At 37.1% G+C, this 20,196-nt stretch overlaps 1 protein-coding gene across 3 annotated transcripts in view; it reads right to left on the reverse strand.

Moving 5' to 3' along the window:
* Window positions 1–20,196, reverse strand: part of TFB1M (transcription factor B1, mitochondrial) — a 71,706-nt gene that overhangs the window by 42,144 nt on the left and 9,366 nt on the right. For all 3 annotated transcript variants that reach the window (XR_009404533.1, XM_059401323.1, XM_059401324.1), the window contains exons 3-4: window positions 10,119–10,227; window positions 8,482–8,633 (exon numbers count right to left, since the gene is read on the reverse strand). Coding sequence is in view for 2 of the 3 variants with exons in the window: in XM_059401323.1 (XP_059257306.1) it covers window positions 8,482–8,633; window positions 10,119–10,227 (261 nt within the window). In the remaining variant the exon portion in view is untranslated. The remainder of the gene's footprint in view (window positions 1–8,481; window positions 8,634–10,118; window positions 10,228–20,196) is intronic.

Raw genomic sequence — 20,196 nt, forward strand, 5'->3', positions numbered from 1 at the left:
TCCGAGACCCACCGCAGAGGCAGCAGTTTGAAAAGTGCCTGGGCCATACATAAAGGAAATTTACAGAGTGATTTTAGGGAGCATGCCAAAGGGGCAGGGTTCGGTAAGAACTTTATCCAAGAACAGAAATGCTGGCAGGCACTATTCTTGCCATCCTTCAGCCTAGACATCTGATGCTGGTAGGCACCAGTCTGACACTATTCATATACCTAGCTAGCACTGCTTGCCCTAACCCGGAGTTCCCCCTGCAGACCTGCCTTGCCACACTGCCTTCCTAACAGACATTCCTTGGCTCCTGTCTACACACCGAGCAGATAGCCTCAGTGGAGACTGCTGCCCCTCAGGGGAGAGGGCACTCCTGCACACCAGTGCACCTGCTGGACTCAGGGGCCAGTAACAGCAGAAGGGTGCACACAGCCAGCACAGGGGGCACCCTTATAACACTTGGTTCTGGTGAATGGTTCGCATTTCTTTTTTTTTTTTTTTTTTTTAATTTATTTATTTGAGAGAGAGGCAGTGAGAAAGAGCATGAGCGAGGAGAAAGTCAGAGGGAGAAGCAGACTCCCCATGGAGCTGGGCGCCTGATGCGGGACTTGATCCTGGGATTCCGGGATCATGACCTGAGCCGAAGGCAGTCTTCCAACCAACTGAGCCACCCAGGCGTCCCAATGGTTCGCATTTCTAGGCCCCAGAGCACACCTTCCATATAAGGCCACTACCTTCAATGCCAGGAGTCATAGTTGACCTACCTAATATAGAAACAAACACAGACAAAATGAGCAGAAAGAGGAATAAGTTCCAAACAAAGGACAAGACAAAATCTCAGAAAAGAACTAAATGAAAAAGAGATAAGCAATCTACCTAAATTAAGAGTTCAAAATAATGGTTATACAGATGCACATCAAACTTGGGAGAGGAGTGGATGAACTCAGAGGGGATTTCAACAAAGAGATAGAAAATACAAAAAAAGAACAAATCAGAGCTGAAGAATATAATAACCAAAATGAAAAATACAACAGAGGGAATCAACGGCATATTAGAGGATGCAAAAGAACAGATCAGTGTTCTGGAGGACAGGGTAATAGAAATCATTCAAGTTAAAAAGCAAGAAAAAAGAATGAAAAAAATGAGGACAGGGTAAGAGACATCTGGGACAACATCAAGCACACTAACATTCATATCATAGGGGATACCACAAAAAAAAAGAGAGCAAAAGAGGAAGAAAAGTTAATTTTAGGAAATAATAACTGAAAGATTACCTAATCTGGGAAAGAAAACAGATATCCAGGTCTAGGAAGCACAGATATCCTTGAACAAGATGAACCCAAGAGGTACACATGGAGATACATTATTACAATCTCAAAAACTGAAGACAAAGAGAATCTTAAAAGCAGCGAAAGAAAAGCAACTAGTTATGCACAAGGAAACATCTGTTAAGAGCTGATTTTTCAGCAGAAAATCTGAGGCCAGAAGACATAGGTTTAAAATGCTAAAAGGAAAAACAGAAACAAAAACAAAAAATCCTATAACCAAGAATCTCACCCAGCAAGAAAGACTATTTTTCAGAATTGAAGGTGAGATAAAGAGTTTCCCAAACAAACAAAAGTTAGAGGAGTTTATCACCACTAAACCAGCCTTGTAAGAAATGTTAAAGAGAATTCTTTAAGCAGAAAAGAAAATACCAAAACTAGAACAAAATCATAAAAGAAAAAATTTCACTAGTAAAGTAAATATTATGCATTGATGGTAGTAGATCAAACCCTTATAAAGCTAGTATGAAGGTTAAGACAGAAGTAGTCAAATCAACTATATCTATAATAATTAGGAATACACAACATAAAAAGATGTAAAATATGACATCAAATACATAGAACATGGGCAGCCCCCTGCCCATAAAATAGTAACACTTTTAGAATATGTTCAAACTTGAGCAACCACCAATTTTTTTTTTAAGATTTTATTTATTCATCTGACACAGAAGAGAGATCACAAGTAGGCAGAGAGGCAGGCAGAGAGGGGGAAGCAGGCTCCCTGCTGAGCAGAAAGCCTGATGTGAGGCTTGATCCCAGGACCCTGAGACCATGACCTGAGCCTAAGGCAGAGGCTTAACCCACTGAGCCACCCAGGTGCCCCACAACCACCAATTTAAACAGATGACTATATTCACAGGTTGTTTTTTATCAATCTCTTAGTAACCACAAAACCAATAATAGATACACAAAAAAATCTAGAGAAAAGGAACAGAAAATCAACACTGAGGAAAGTTATCAAATCAGAAGGAAGAGGGCAAGAGAAGAGAGAACCAGAAAGAAAACCAGAAAACAATGAATAAAATCACAGTAAGTACGTACCTTTCAATAATTACTTTAAATGTAAATGGACTAAATTCTCCAGTCAAAAGACACCAGGTGACAAGCAGACAGGATAATAAAACCCATTTATATGTTGCCTACAAGAGAACTGTTTTGGATCCAAAGACAACAGACTTACTGTGAAGAAGTAAAAGATATTCCATGCAAATGAAAGAGAAAGAAAAAAAGTCGTGTAGCAGTACTTAACATTGGACAAAATGAACTTTAAAACAAAGACTAACAAAAGAAAAGAAGGGTGTTAGTAATAAAGGGATCCATTCCAGGAAGGCTGAGCAACTATAAATATCTAGGCACCCAACATAGCGCTTATACTAATATACTAACAGACACAAAGGGACAAATACTAACAGACACAAAGGGACAAAATGTAATACAGTAATAGTAGGGGACTTTAATATTTCTCTTATATCAATTGATATTTCACCCAGACAGAAAATCAACAAGTAAACAGTGGCTTTAGAGGATGCATTAGACCAAATGGACTTTAACAGATACACACAGAACATTCCATCTAAAAACAATAGAACACACATTCTTTTCAAGTGTACACAGCACATCCTCCAAGACAGATCTGTTGATCCACAAAATAAGTCTCAATAAATTTAAGACTGAAATCCTATCAAGCAGTTTCTAACCACAACTGATAGGAGAGAAAAAAATAAACTACAATTAAAAAAACAAAAAACAAAACAAAACTGGATGGGTGCTGGGGTGGCTCAGTTGGTTAAGGGTCCGACTCTTGATTTTGGCTGAGGTCATGATCTCAGGGTTCTGAGATCAAGCCCCACACTGGGTTCAGGGAGGAGTCTGCTTGAGATTCTCTCTCTCGCTTTGCTCCTTCCCACTGCTGTGTTTGTGCTATCTCAAATAAATAGAATCTTAAAAACAAACAACAACAACAACAAAAACAGAAAAAATGCAAACCTGTGGAGGCTAAAAAAACATACTATTAAACACCCAAATGGGTCAATAAAAAAAATCAAAGGGAAAATTTTAAAAAATACCTTGAGACAAATGAAAATGGAAATACAACATCCCATAGTGTCTGGGATATAGCAAAAGCAGTTCTAAAAGGAAAGTTTACAGAGAAACAGGCCTAAATCAAGAAATAAGAAAAATCTCATATATTTAACCTTTACACTTAAAGAAGCTAGAAAAAGAACAAAGCCCAGAACTAACAGAAGGAAGAAAGTAATGAAGATCAGAACAGAAGTAAATGAAACAGAGTCTAATAAAACAGTAGAAATGATCAATGAAACCAAGAGCTGGTTCTTTGAAAAGATGAACAAAACTGACAATTAAAATCCCTGAGCTTCGTTTTTTTTGTTTTGTTTTTAAAGAGGGAGTGGGAGGATGGAGGGGCCGAGGGAGAGGGAGAGCAAGAATCTTAAGCAGGTTCCACACCCAGTGTGGAGCTGGATGCAGGGCTCAATCTCACAACTCTGAGATCATGATCTGAAATCAAAAGTCAAGACACTTAACCAACTGAGCCACCTCCGTGTTCTTTCCTATCAAAAGTTAGTAAGTCACAAGGATGAAAGGTACAGCACAGGGAATATAGTGAGTGGTACTGTAATAGTGCTGTATTCTGAGAGACGGTAGTTACATTGGGGGGCGAGGAATAGCATAAAGCACAGAGTCATGAATTCACTATGTTACACCTGAAACTAAGGTAACACTGTATGTCAACATCAATTAAAAAAAATACCTATTTCATGAGGTGACTTTGAGGCTTAAATACATAAACATATGTAAAGTGGCTGTTAGTAGGCACTCCATAAGTAATAGTTGCTTTTATCGTTGTCATTGCCACACAGGCAAATAAAAAACAAGGTGAACCTTATGACTGCCCAGCTTGCAGTCTGGAACCTAAACTCCGGCTACAGCACAGGCAGGAGCATAAACAGAGCCCAGAGGTCTCCTCGATGTGAGAGGACAGAGGCCAGAGCTCTGGGAAGCCAAGGCAGCCAGAATTTGTGAGGCAGACTACTGGATGCGGGAACAGAGAGAGAGAGAGAGAGAGAGAGAAAGATGGGGCAATGGAAAAGAGGGCGTTCCTGAGATTTTCAGCGGGATCCTTTCAAGTCTTTGGCTGAGTATTGATCTGTAAGAGCAGGAGGCTGGGAGGCTGGAGCAAGTACTATCAGAAAGTGGGACCAAATGGAGCTCACAGACGGCTGGAAACAGTCTGCATTCCCAGCAGCCAAGTGAAGAGCTCTTGAAGTACACAGGGCACTAGATGGATTCCTCTGAAAGGTTTTAACGTAGTCCTCGGACTTAATTAGCCTCAGATTAAAGGCTCCTAAGAACCTGTCATAACAAAGCTTAAAAGCAACCTTCAAACCAATCTGCAAGTGACTTAGCAATGTGCCGGAGTAAAACCCACCACTCAACCCAAGCCCTCAAGAAGGTTAAAACAAAACAAAACTTCACAAATCTAGTATCTTGTCAAAATTTTCCAGGCTTACAAAAAAAAGCAGAAAAATAGGACCCATAGAAAGAGGAGGGGAAAAAAAGCAAACAGTAAAATAGTACAGAAATAACAGAGGTAGTCAAATTAATAGTCAAAGACCTTTAAACAGCTATTAGAAATATTATACATATGCACAAAGATGCCAAGGAAAGCATGAACATAATGAGGTAAGGGAAAACACAAGACTCAAATGGAACTTCTAGAAGTAAAAATAAAATACCTGAAATGAAAAATAAATTAAGTACAACAGCTTAGACACTGCAGAAAAGAGGAATGAATCTGAAGTTTTTTTTTTTTTTTGTAATACTGAGTTATTATCAGTGCTTCTCAGTAGATGTGTTTCGAATAAAGTGTGATGATACAGGTAAATTCAATATATCAAGAGAGTTGTATGGCACCTGTTCATAAAAGATTATATATTATACAAAACTATTCAAGTCATACAAAACCACTTTTCAGTGTCTTTTCAACTGAGAAGAATCCTATTCAGCATGCTTCCCCTCCTCAGGTGGTTCATACTGAGCAAGCTTTATGTCCAATTTTTTACTTCTTCTACTAATAGCTTTATATTTCTCTCCCATTTTCTGCTTAATTCTAGGCGAAGCAGCTCTATTCTTGGATTTTCTGAGTTAGTAGCTTCTAACTGATGCTTTAAAAAGTCCAAAGCACTATTAGGTCTTCCTGGTTCTTCATGTAGGGCTACCACAATACCTTCTCAGTTGGTGTGTCCAGCACCATCCCCCCGCCCCCTCCCCTGACCTCAAGTGTCTCCAGAGCTGCTTGAGCTTCTAGTGGGTGGCAGCAGCTTAGCTCATGCTGGACACGGTGTCCACCAGGCTCCAGTAACTGGAATTTTTATGTATGGTGAATTATTTTTATTTTTTGTTCATTTTTTATATATGGTGAATTATTAAATGGTTTCATGGAAGTTGACCAAATATCCAAGCATTTGTTAAATAATATTTTTCTTCCTTTTGTTTCTGCCAATGTATGAACCAATCATTTCCCTCAATCTGGTTCTCCGAATGTAGCCACTCTGTCTCATAATCTGTCACAGTGCTTCTAATTATTAGAGCTTTAAAATACATTTTAATATCTGATAGATAAGCCTTCTTTCATTAATGTTCTTTTTCAAAATTTCTCATCCACTCTTGCAGGTCCACTCCTCAAGATGATCCTGGGAACTTCACTATATTTCAGGATGTTATTGAAAAAACACAATTTGGAAAAAATGAAGCATCGTTATGATACTCATTTTTTCTTCCAGGACTCTATTTCTCTTGATTTGCCTCAAGTGGTCTTTCAAGATTCTCAGTAAATTTTTGTGATTATTTTTATATAGGTCCCTCTTTTTTCCTTAAGTTCCCAAAATAAACAACTGATTTTTTCCCAATAATATTTTTATTCCTCTAATAGTGATATACTTTATTTGCTTCAATCCCTATTGTACTTAATTTTCTGTTTATTTATCACTAATTCAATCCTACATTCTCTCCAACTTTATGTAACTATTCTCTCAGTATACGCAAACTTAAGTATTTTACCAAATTCTTGCTCTGCTCTGATGTGAACTGAATGTTCTTCTTAGGATTCCCTGCTGTATCTTCTGCGCTAGGCCTTCTGTTTCCTATTTTTCACACAATCTTTCTTCTTAGTGTCTCCAGTTAGACCAGTGCATATATAGGCTTTATCATTATATCAAAGGTGTTGACAGAAATCAATGAAAAAGACTTTCCAATAACTGGTGCTCGATTCATTAGGATCATATATTAAAAACAGTGAAACTGGCTTCTTTTTCAACCACACACAAAAATCAATCCCCAGTGGATTATAGATGTAAATGTGAGAGGTAAAAAAAATAAAACTTCTAAAGATAACACAGAAGAAGATCTTCATGATACAGGATATAAGGGGAGTTCCTCAATAAGACACAAAAAGCACTAACCAAAAATTTACAATTAAAAACATCTGCTCTTCAGGGTGCCTGGGTGGCTCAGTCGGTCCTCCAGCCCAAGGGCTGAGTCCACTTCACCCTCTGCCCCAACCCAGTGCTTGCACACTCTCTATCAGACAAATAAAATCTTTAAAAAGCAAAAGCAAAAACAAAACAAAACAAAACAAAAATCTGCTCTTCAAAAGACACTGTAAAGACAATAACATGCCACAGAGTGGAAGAAATTTGCAATACATTAAACTAATAAGACGAGTAGAAAAATGTTAGAACTCCTCCAAATCATGAGAAAAAGACAAGCAATCCAACAGAAAACAGACACAAGGCAAGCAATTCAGAAAAAAGAGGTTATCTAAAAGGTCAATAAACATGCAAAACAGTGCTCAGTTTGATTTAAAAAACAGCAAACAACAAAAATAAAACCACAATGATATAACACTCAGCTCTGATGAACCAAAACGCACAAGTCTGGCAACTGCAAGTACTGGCAAGGATGTGGAGCAAAATGGACTTATATTTGGTGGGAATATAAACAGGCATAATGACTTCAGAGAACAGTTTAGCATTATCTAGCGAAAGTGAAGATCTGCAGAACTTAGGATCCGGCACTGCTACTCCTGGATTCATACTCTAGGGAAAGCTTGCCTGTGTGCTCCAGGTGACATAAATAATCTTCATGACCGTTTTCTTTGTAATAACAAACACTGAAACTAATTTGGGGTTCCAAAACATGGCAAGGGACAGACAAATTATGAGCTAGGTGAAGAGTGGGTAGTATCTAGCTACACAAATAAACTATAGCTATGAGCAGCATTGAGCAAATCAGGATAAAAAAAAATACATGCTGTATGAATCTATCTGTGTAAGTTCAAAAATGGAGAAAACTAAAGTATATTAATTATACAGCTAGGAATCTATGGGATAAACTAAGCAGGGAATAGTAAGTCCAGAATTCACAGTATGATTACCTCAGTGAGGTGGAGAACAGGAGATACAACCCCATCACGATGGGGATGCAAGGGGCTGTCAAAGATGCTGGGAATATAACCACTAACGCCAGTTGGTGGGGACTAAGGTATTCTTATTAAGCCACACAAATATGTCAGATCCTCTTCTGTATTTGTAGGTCGTAAGAAAAATTTTTTCAAAAACACGTAATGGTCTGCAGATCCCCTCATTTAACCTCTGCAGCTCACAAACTGCCCTTGCCTACCTTGTAGGATTATTTGCTAGAGTGCATCTGGAACATTCCTGCCATGGGAATGCAGGAGCAGAAGGCACAGCTGAAGGAAGGGATTGGGCCAAACCTATGTACAGCATAAGGAGACACCAACCCCCTTCCCCCTCTCCAAACTGATTACCATATTCTTTAACTACCATCATATTCCTGTATCACCACCAATATCGGTTTTATTGGTTTCTAATTGTTCTGTGGCCCTACTGAGTCCCTGCATGGACTATGTTGTCTTTTTGGCAGGCAGCATAGCTTTCATGTTCTCACTGGAGAGCTAAGAGCACTTATGCCTGTCATCATCATTACATGCTTAACTTTGGTTGAGCTCTTATTGGTTTGTGTGTGTAATGGCAGTATTAACTTAGAAAACACAGTCTATGAAAAAAATGCAGTATTATTTCATTTTAGAATTTGATCATGTGATAAAATAGCCAAAAAAGTTAAAACTCACCTCTGCCACTTCCTTTTGAAAAGTCAACATCATCTGGGTTCTGCCATAAATGAAAGGTCCATCTCTACAAGAAACATTTTCAAGCCACTTGACAATCAGTGGGGTTGATACATTAAAAGGCAGATTTCCAATAATGTGTACATTTGGAGGATCTGGTTAGTAGGAGAAAAAACAACTTGTAAAGATTTTATTAATGGATTCTATATACAATTTTAGTTAAGTTAAATCAAACGGGATACTAATAGTAATAAACAAATATATATATGAAAAGATACCGCTAAGTATTTTTCAAAGGCAATGTTTTCTCATAATTAGCTTTGAATTATTATTATTTTTTTAACATTTTTATTTACTTATTTGACAGACAGAGATCACAAGTAGGCAGAGAGGCAGGCAGAGAGAGAGAGGGGAAAACAGGCTCCCTGCTGAGCAGAGAGCCTGATGCAGGGCTCGATCCCAGGACCCTGAGATCATGACCTCAGCCAAAGGGAGAGGCTTTAATCCATTGAGCCACCCAGGCTCCCCTTAGCTTTGAATTATTAAGAGAAAAAATTCTACCTTAATTAGTGCTCAAAGTCCTCAGGTTTTTTGGCTTAGGAAAAATATGAAAAAGACTTGCTTTGAGGGAAAAGACAATTTGATCTGGACATGATTGGTCGAAGTGCCTACATCCAGATGTAGCTGTCAAGAGGGTCAGATGCCCAGGAAGAAGATACAGGCCACGCACCAAGATGGAAGTGTCTACCATACACACGTGGTCAATGAGACCACAGGAGCAGAGTCCTTCAGGCCAATCTGCAGCACAAGAGAAGATACTCCAAAAATAAAAACCTCAAAAACAACATCTAAGAGGTGGGGGGAAAAATAACCACCAGCAAAGAATAGCTAGAGAAAGCTCACACCATATAAAGGGAAGAACAGGAGAACCTGGTATCAGGGAAGACAGAAGCACAGAGAGCTTCTGGAAGAGAGCAGGTAACAGTCACACAAATGACTAGAGCTCAGTCAGGTAAGGTTTCAAAGAGGAAATCAGAGCATGCCTGGGGCAAGGCTAGAAACCTGGAGGCAGTGTGCTTAGAAGAGAATGGCGTGTTGGAAGGCGGAGACAGGAGGCAGTTAGATGGAGGCCAGCCTGCAGCACCTCCATTTGCTCTGAAGGGTTTCACAGGCAAGTACTACAGCCCGCCTCTCAGTGTATCCCAAAGAGCTGGCACACAGCAGGTACCCAATCGACAGCCTGCAGATGAGCAGTGCCTTGGTGGGTCACTGAAGGTGAGACGGTGGAAGTAAGGTGGGCATGGTATACTAAAACATTCTTCTTTTCACCATTTGGAAAAAGTTAACACTTCATAGTTTACCCCATCCTTATATGGTTTCATAAAAATAGCATGTTTATTTGAAGAGAATTCTAAACACTTGAAAAACATGACAAGTAAATTAGAATTAAGAAAAAGGAATTAGTTTTATTATTTTGGAAAAAAGGAGAAAAGCAGAAAAAATGACAATGCATACCACCTATTTAATTCTGTCCTAATAATATTTAATATAAATATATATCAATTTGTAATATATAACATAAATATTTGTAATATAAATAATTCTAAGAGAAAATAAGAAAACAATCCAAAATCACTTACCATCCTCCCACTGTCTTTTAAGACTTTCCGGAAAAGCCCTTTCCACCTTAAATGTCAATACATCTCCGTGGACAATTCTCAGTTTCCCAGGTGCTGCATCAGAAAGCATCTAATTTACAAAAAAGTCAATAAAATGAGCTCATACTTCAGAAAACAGTGAAACACACATACTCTTTCTCTCTCTTTCTCCCTATACATTTTATTTCAGATTTGTGCGTCATTGAGTCAATCTGAAAAGCCAGAGACTAAGAGTGGTCACTAAATGAACTACGAGTACACAACGCCTACTGCAATAATCATCGTGTTTCATTTCTAACACATATGAATGTTCAGTGATAGTAACAGATTATAGTAGAGCAATAGCTTATAATTTCACAAATAATATGTTAACATAATTCTGACCCCCAGAATGACTTGCATTTCTGTACTGATTTAGTAAAAACCCAACTTTTATCTGCAAGTTTTTTTTTTTTTTAAAGGTCTTTATTTATTTGTGTGTGTGAGAGAGAGAGAGATGACTCCCTGCTTAGCAGGGAGCCCAATGCAGAGCTTGGTCCGAGGACCTGGAGATTATGATCTGAGCCAAAGGCAGATGCTCAAACGACTGAGACACCAAAGCACCCCCTCCATCTCCAAGTTTTTAAATTAAAGACTAAGGACATAATAATATTGAGAACTATTTAGGAAGAAATCATAAAGATGAACTTAATTCAATAAATCTTAATAACCTAAATATATACAAAGAATTTTACCTACTACTAAGAGCTAAAACCTAATCTACCAGGAGACTTAAACCAAGTAAAAAGTCATGTGTCATTGCCAACCTACATGTGGCACCCTGAAATAGTCCCCTTATATTCCTAATCTTACTATTTCTTGATCCAGGCACTTGAAACCCAATGAATTAATTATCCTTCGTGTTTTACCCACAGCTACCTCCCAGCCTATTTCTACTTTCCAACCATTTGCATTCCTTCCTTTTCCTTTAGTCTAAATATAAAAAGAAAAGAAAATGGGGGGGTACCCTCTTCTTTCTCATTTTTCTTCATTTCATCCCCCTTAGCACCAACCTTGAGATGCGCTCTCACGGTACTGAAGTGTTCACACCCAGCTAAAAAGAGCCTTGAAGCTAAGCCGTCTACACATTTGTATTGCATTAAGGGCCCTTGTACCCAACACACAACTTGATTCTTGAAGTCCTGGGTTTAAAAACAACAACAAAAAACCCAACCCCAACGCAGTTCCCAATGCTTACAAAGTTTAAAATGTGGGAGTGAATGCACCAATGAGAACAAACATCCTTGCTCAAGAAGATCACAGGAAGAGGAGACCCTCTTTAGACATCAAGTCTCACCTTAAGAAGCTCAGACACCCTTGGCTCCAAATGAGGGAACTCTGGCTCTGAGCACCCCTTGGTCCTGCTTCTCTATCTCAATTAAAGCTGATTTTCTCTCAGAACCCTCTTCTTGCCTAATTCTGGCAACTAACAGGAAGGATGAAAGAAACATTACAGAAGCCAGAGAGGAGACCCTGGACCAAGGCACCCAGTTTATAGGTTACTCCTGCTTTTGGGTTAATGCTGTATCTCATATATACTTCTTTATAGAATTTTATAACATACTACACTTGGGTAGTATTGTGTACTGTCCAATTGTGTATACTTCTTTCCCACGTAGTAACACGTGCTCCTTAAGGGTAGTACCTGTTTCTCATCCACTTTAATGTCCCTTGCGGCTACAACTGCACACAGTAGGTGCTTCACATTTTTTGGTGAATGACCAACTGTAAAACTGGAAACTTCCCCTCCCAGACTGAGATTTGAGGTGTCCAAAATCTGTATGATCAAGAAACTTGCAAAGATTTATTTCACTGATCAATCAGGTAAAATTATACAAGTAACATTTCAGAAATACAGAGCTGAAATGCTTATACTGGTAAGAAGCCAAACATTTTCAATTTGGTATTCACCTAGTTTATTAAGTTTTGTCATGGCAGTTTAGTAAAAATAACTGCACACGTCTGATATTAATGTACTTACAGATTATTTTAAATTACCAAGATCTGCTAAGAATTAATCTGATGAGTTCCAGACAATAAATCATAAAAAACATAAACTTCAATACTCTATGAATAAAAAAGCAGTTAGCTCTCTGTGGGAAAGGCTCTTACTGAATAAAAACTGTGTATTTAATGATAGCATTTACTATCAATGAAGAATTTTAGTTTTTTTTCTATAATTATGCTTCACATAATTAAAACAAATTAACATACCAAAAACAAAGAGGCAGAAGAACTAAAAGCTTATGCTTCAGGATACCAACATATAGAAAGTAATAAAGTATTTAGTAATTAAGACTACAATAAACAATAAAACAATGCTGTTTTGGCTTGTCTCTTTGGCATTAATATACATGCTCTGATAACCACGTTTGAAATGTTCATTTTTTTCCACAATGACACACGCAGCAACATACCAGAAAACTGGTATTAACACACTTTAACCTTCCTTTCCTAGGTTTAAGGTTGCATTTCTACCTCATTTCTTTTGGATTCCCCTTCAGACTTAAGTCTCAGCCAATGAGAAAGCAAACACTCCCATTCTTTAAAAGGTGTACCTCTTCTAAGACCACTTGGTAGCCTGATCTTCCCCTTTCAGACTTGCTACTGTAGAAGGAATGAATACTGGTGACCACAGCTTTAAATGAAGGCCTTGAAGCAATTATGGGGGGAAAAAAAACACTATACAAACTGAAATCATAGTATGACTACAGATAATAGCTATTTAAATACCCAATGATTTTCAGCAATGACACACAAACATTTCTAATCAACCACTAATAGAGAAAGATGCTTTTATTATTATCATGACAATATCTGGGGGATGGTAGAGAGGTGGGAAATATCACTACTATCGGTCCTCAAGAAGAACACTGATAACATCACACTTTAAAATCCGGATGGTGTTAGCTCATAATGTGCTCAAAGGCACAGACTACTATGAATGCAAGCACTTGATTACAGCCAAATGAGTATTTTTACAGGCACTCTTAAACTGTTTGATATATCATTTTCATTTTAGTTTTCAATCTTATATCCTTCCAAAACGAGATTTAAGTCAACTTAGAGTAAAAGGCATTCATTAGATAAGGCTGTAAAAGAAGAAACACAAAGCCAAACCATGAAAAGGAGAGGCATGTATGTAAATCCTCTAACAATGTATGTACTGAATTATAGAATTCTTAGTTTCTACTGGAAATAATTATACTAAATCCCCTAGAGAGAAAATTGTTTTTTTTTCTAGTATTAAGTTTTATAAGGGATATACAGAACAAAATAATGGAGAATGCCTTTAATAAAAATGAAGAAACCAATGCGGGAGAATTCTTTATTTGGTGCCTTAAAAAAAATCTCTCTTCTAAGTCAAGATCTGAGAGATAGCTTTTTACAGGAGGTGAGTAACTATGGCCCACCTAGGTAATTTGTTGCTGGTCTAATTTGATGAGGAAATAATTTATGCAACTCTTGGAATTAGACACAACCAGAAATTCCTTCAGAACAAAGAACTATATTGACTGGTCATTTTGTAGTTTTTATTCCCCCTTCTCATCATGAAGGGCTCATGGCAACCAGCATTGTACAATGAATGAGCTAAAGCATTAATTACACAGCCTAGTGATATTACCTTCTTCCTGACTTGCTACATAGCAGGAACCCAAACATTGTTGAAGTGCTGGGCAAAAGTGTTAGGTAAACTATATGAGAATGATCTATAATACAGAATATGATAGGTGAAAAACTTCTAAAACACATAAAAAAGACTAATGGTATTATTCAAAAGGAATTTAAGACAGTGTTAATATAGACTTTTCTTTCTTTTTTTTTTTTTTTAATATTTTATTTATTTGACAGACAGAGATCGCGAGTAGGCAGAGAGACAGGCAGAGAGAGGGGGAAGCAGGCTCCCTGCTGAGCAGAGAGCCCGATGTGGGGCTTGATCCCAGGACCCTGGGATCATGACCTGAGCCGAAGGCAGAGGCTTAACCCACTGAGCCCCAATATAGACTTTTCTTTAGGGTGAAGATTATGGCATAATTTCAAAAAGTCAAATTGTTTTGTTTTTTAAATAGGACCCAACATGTATAACAGACATTCATTTACCCAGTCTCATCATGGATTTAGAGATTTGATTTAGTAAACTTTCTGTTCAACCAGTGGTTAACATTTCTTAGAAAGAAACTTACATAGTATCATGTCTTATCTTTTTCTTGTCCAGTAGCTGTGGCTAGGACTTCCAGTACTATGTTGAATAAAAATGGGCAAAGTAGACATCCTTGTCTTCTTCCTGATCTTATAGGAAAAGCTCTCAGTTTTCCACTTCTGAGTATGACATTAGCTGTAGGTTTTTTTCATAGTGTATGTCTAGGTAGGTTCTCTCTAAACCTATTTTATTGAGTTTTTATCATGAATGGATGTTGTACTTTGTCAAATGCTTTTTCTTTATCTATTGAGATGATCATATGGTTTTTATTCTCTCATATTAATGTGATATATCACATTAATTGTGATTGATTAACAAATACTGAACCACTCCTGCATTCCTGGAATAAATTCCACTTGATTATGGTGAATGATTTTTTTAATGAATAACAAGGAAAAGAAAAATTAAGGAAATAATCCCATTTATAATTACATCCAAAATAACAAAATACCTAGGAATAAACTTAACCAAGGAGGTAAAGGACCCATACTCTGAAAACTATGAAACATTTATGAAAAAAATTGAAAATGACACAAGTGGAAAGATATTCCATACTCATGTACCAGAAGAGCCAACATTACTAAAATGTACATACTACCCAAAGCAATCTATATGTTCAATGGAATCCCTATCAAAATACCAACAGTTTTCACAAAACTAGTATAAATTACCCTAAAATTTATATGGAACTATTAAAGACCCCAAATAGCCAAGGTAAACTTGAAAAAGAACAAAGCTGGAGGTATCACAACCCCAAATTTGCAGATATAATGCAAAGTTATAGAAATCAAAATAGTATGGTATTGGCAAAAAAACAGGCACATAGATCAGTGGAGCAGCGTTGAGAGCCCAGAAATAAAACCACGTTTCTTTGGTCAATTAATCTTTGACAAAGGAGGCAAGAACATATAATGGAGAAAAAGATGGTCTCTTCAACAAATGGTGTTGGGAAAACTGGACAGCTACATGCAAAAGGATAAAACTCTACCAATTTCTTATATCGTACATTAAAAACAAAAACAAAAAGAACAAACTTAAAATGCATTAAAGATCTAAATGTGAGACCTGAAACCACAAAACTCCGAGGAGAAAACACAGGCAATTCCTTTGACACTGGGCATAAAATTTTTTTTTCTAGATATGTCTCCTCAGGCAAGGGAAACAAAGGCAATATAAAACTACCGGGACTAACCGAAATAAAAAGCTTCTGCAGAGTGAAAGAAAACATCAACCAAACATAGTATCCAAAATATATAAAGAACTTATACAACTCAGCACCAAAAACCCCCAAATTATTCTAATAAAAAACAGGCAGAGGACCTGAGTAACCATTTTCTAAATAAGACATACAGATGGTCAACAGACATGAAACGATGCTCAACACCTCTAATCAGAGAAATGTACATCAAAACCACGGTGAAATATCACTTTATGCCCATCAGAATGGATAAAATAAAAAACACAAGAAATAACAAGTGTTGGTGAGGATATAGAGAAAATAGAATCTTTGTGTACTATTGGTGGGAATGAAAACTGGTATAGCCACTGTGAAAAACAGTATGGAGGTTTCTCAAATATTAAAAATACAATTACCATAAAATCCAGTAATTCCACTACTGGGTATCTGAAACACTAATTTGAAAAGATATATGAGCCCCCTTGTTTACTGCAGCACTGTTTACGACAGGCAAGGTACGGAAGCAGCCCACGTGTCCATGGATAGATGAATGGATACAGAGATGTGGTATATATATACAATGAAATATTACTCAAACATAAAGAATGAAATCTTCACATTTGCAGCACAAAGATGGAGCTAGGGGATACAATGCTAAGTAAAGTCAGTCAGTCAGAGAAAGACAAGTACCATATGATTTCACTTAAACATGGAATTTAAAGAACAGAACAAACAGAAAAGAGACAAATAGAAAAACAATCTTAAATACAGAGAACTAAGTAGTCATTGCAGAGGGGAGCTGGGTGAAAGAGATAAAGAGAATTAAGGGTACATTTATCTTGAGGCGCTCTGGGAAATGTACAGAAGTACTGATCATTATATTGTAAACCTGAAACTAATACAACACAGAATGTTAATTATGATTCAATAAAAAAAAAAAAAAAAAAAAAAAAACTTGTGAAAATAAAAAAAGAATGAAAAACTTATAGACAGAAATCCTTCCATACAATATCACACAATCCTCTTCCTTAAGCTGAGAACAATACACCCTATTGCATCCTTGATGGCTAGGGTCATTGTTGCCTGTAGAGAATGGCTTCAATGGTTATGATCCCTTATTACTAGGCTTTTTTTTTTTTTTTTTTTTTTAGTTTTTATGTTTGCTTGTTATACCTTTTCTGCCACAGTAATATCTGTTACTTCTTGCTGTTGTCAGTGGGTCTGCTTCTAGCACTGATGTCTGTACTTCTAATCTGTAGTAGACTGGGAAATCACTTTGACTGTTGGCCACCTTCTACTTATTTGTCCAGTTTTGATTAACTGTAGCTGTATCAAGTGAGTTACATGTGTGAAGTATCTAATCATGTCACAACACAAAGTCAGGTCATCTTTTCTTCTGTAAAATTTGGTAGAGATGAAAGAATTTCAAAGTTTTATTGTCTCTGTTGAAAAACAGTTCCTTTTGCCAGGATGACTAAATTACTTTATAAACCCCTTATAAGATGACAGGGAAGGAGCATCATTATAATAGCAAACATTTACTGGCTACTGGCAGTATGCCAGGCTCTTTAGACTCCAATCTCTTCACAGAAATTTCCATCTTTCCTCCAAGGATCACAAATAATAGTGATTATTCCCATGCTGCAGATGAGAAAGCTGAAACTAAAACTGCTTCAACAGCAAGCTCAAGATCACAAAGCTAGTATGTGCTGTTTCTGAGATCTGACACCAGCCTATTTGATCTCAATGCTGTGAGCTTTCCATCCTGCCTGTTAAGTAGAAATAATCAGTGTTTACCTCTTACAAACCCCAGAGGCAATACTAACAATAATCATGACTTACTGTCTCCAAAATTCCATGAAAGAAGCACATAATAATTAAGAAGAATCCTAGAGCTTCTTACTCTGGCTAAGATGGAGTACAAAAGACCACGTAGTCTCTTCTGGCTTAAACAGATAAAAAAATGAATAACGTAGATGAAACAACAGTTTTCAGATGCTGGACAGCAGGAGATGCAGGGAAACCTGCAGATCCAAAAAGCTCAAGGTGCCCCACACAAGAGAAACACGAAGAAAAGGACACGAAGGTGCACCATGATGAAACTGCTCAAAACCAGGGATAGAGATAAATCTTAAAAGAAGTCAGAGAAAAAAGTCAGAGGGGCAAAGACAAGAATGACAACAGATTTCCTATGAGAAACAATGCAAATGAGAAGATGGCTGAGCAACATTTTTCGACTACTAAAAAACCAAAACAACAACAAAAAGCGGTTAGTATGTTTTTCAAAAACAAAAGCGAACTAAAACACTTTTTTAGACATACAAACACTGAAAAGTTCTGTCACCAACAGATACACAGTTACAAAAAAATGCTAAAGAAAATCTTTCAGGTAGAAAGAAAATAATACTAAATGTAAATATGGATGAGGAGCACTCAAAATAGTAACCATATGGGGGCACCAGGGTGGCTCAGTTGGTTGAACGTCCAACTCTTGATCTCAGGGTCCTGAGTTCAAGTCCTGTGCTGGGCTGCATGCTGCACATGGAATCTACTTAATACCAAAACAAAACAAAACAAACAAACAAACAAACAAACAAAAAAACCCAAATGTGTAAATATGTAACAGTGTTTCTTATTATAGTTGACCCTTTAACAACAGAGATTGAATAGCACTGATTGGTCCACTTACATGCAGACTTCTTACGGTACTGTAAATATATTCTTTTTTTTTAAGATTTTTGAGAGAGCGTGTGCGTACACAGGGGAAGGATCAGAAGGAGAGCGACAAGCAAGCTCCATGCTGAATGTGGAGCCTGACGTGGGGCTTGATTTCAGGACCCTGAGATCAGGACCTGAGCTGAAACCAAGATTAAGATGCCTAACTGAGTGACCCCCCAGATGCCTTTCCTTATGATTTTTCTTAGTAACGTTTTCCTTTCTCTAGCTTACTTTATTATAAGAATACAGCACATAACACATGTAACATACAAACTATGCATTAATTGATTGGCTATTGGTAAGGCTTCTAGTTAACAGCAGACTTCAGTAGTTAAGTTCCTGGGGAGTCCAAAGTTATATGTGGATTTTCAGCTATGTGGGAGTCAGCACCCCCAACCCCCACACTGTTCAAAAGTCAACTGTATTGAAATCTCTTTTAATACAGAATTGACTTTAAAGCAAAAATAACATTGTACCGTGAACTTTACAACATACGAAGAAGTAAATCGTATGACAATAGTACAAAGGCCTACAAGGAGAAACACAAACACACTATCTTAAGATTTGTATGTTATACATAAAGTGGTATTTTCTTACTTGAGGATAAGCTGGGATATGTTACAGATGTATAACCATACACCATCAATAAATTACTAATAGTAAAACAGAATTACAGATAAAAATTGCAGCAGGCTGACTACTGGCCCCAAAAGATGTCTAATCCCTGTGACTATGTTACTTTACATGGTAAAAAGGACTTTGCGGATGTGATTAAATACCCCAATATGTGGAGATTATCCTAGATTATCTGGGTGGACCCAACATAATCAATCACAAGGGCCTTAATAAAAGTGAGGCAGAAGGATTAAAGTCAATAGTAGATAGAGAAGCAAGGAGTCCCGGGGCTAATAAATGCAGGTGGCCTCCAGAAGCTGAAAAAGGAAAGGACCCAACAAGTCAAATAAGAAATTGAAAGGGAAATTAGAGCTGAAGGTTTATATAAGAGTTCTAATGTCTTTCAGAAGTCTTTTTTTTGGGTCTAATATGGCAAAAAAATTTTTAAGTAAGTTGGTAAATTTCATTCATTATGAATGAGTGAAAATGAAAACACAACCTACCAAAATTTGTGGGATTCTGCTCAGGTTTTACTGAGAGGATATTTATAGCACTAAACACCTATAAGAAAAGAAAGGCCTCAAAGAAACCACTTCAGCTTCCACCTTAAAAAAACTATAGAAAGAACAAAGTAAACTTCAAGGAAACAGCATAACATGAGGATTTCAGGGCAGAAATCAAATAGAAAACAGAACCCAAAATTGATCAATGAAATCAAGAGCTTTTTTGTTGTTCTTTTTTGAGATCAATAAAGTTCACCAATATACAGTAAGACTGATCAGGAAAAAAAGAGAAATACACAAATTACCAATACTGAATGAGAAAGAAAGAGATCACTGAAGGTTCTACAGATGGTTGGTTTACCATTAGGGAAAAAAACCCCAAAAAACAATAAAATTCATCATATTAACTTAAAAAAAAAAAGCCACATTATTATCTCATTAAACACAGGAAAAGTATTTCTGCAAACTCAACATCCATTATTTAAAACAAAAACCAAACAAAGCACCATGATCTCTCAGCAAACTAGGAACAGATGGACCTTCCTCAGTCTGAAAAAGGAGATCCAGGAAGAACCTACAACTAACATCATATTCAATGGTGAAAGTTTGAATGCTTTCCATGAGGTCAGGGACAGGCACGGAGGTATACTCCTAGTTCTATTCACACTGTACTGGAGATTCTAGCCAAGACAAGAAGAGATAGAGACAAAGATACTGAAATGAATACTGAAATGGTAAAACAGTCTTTACTGCAGATGAAATGATAACACATGCAGAAAATCCTAAGAAATCTACAAAAGAGCCACA

The sequence above is a fragment of the Mustela nigripes genome, chromosome 5, assembly GCF_022355385.1.
Source record: "Mustela nigripes isolate SB6536 chromosome 5, MUSNIG.SB6536, whole genome shotgun sequence".
In the NCBI taxonomy this organism is placed as follows: Eukaryota; Metazoa; Chordata; class Mammalia; order Carnivora; family Mustelidae; genus Mustela; species Mustela nigripes.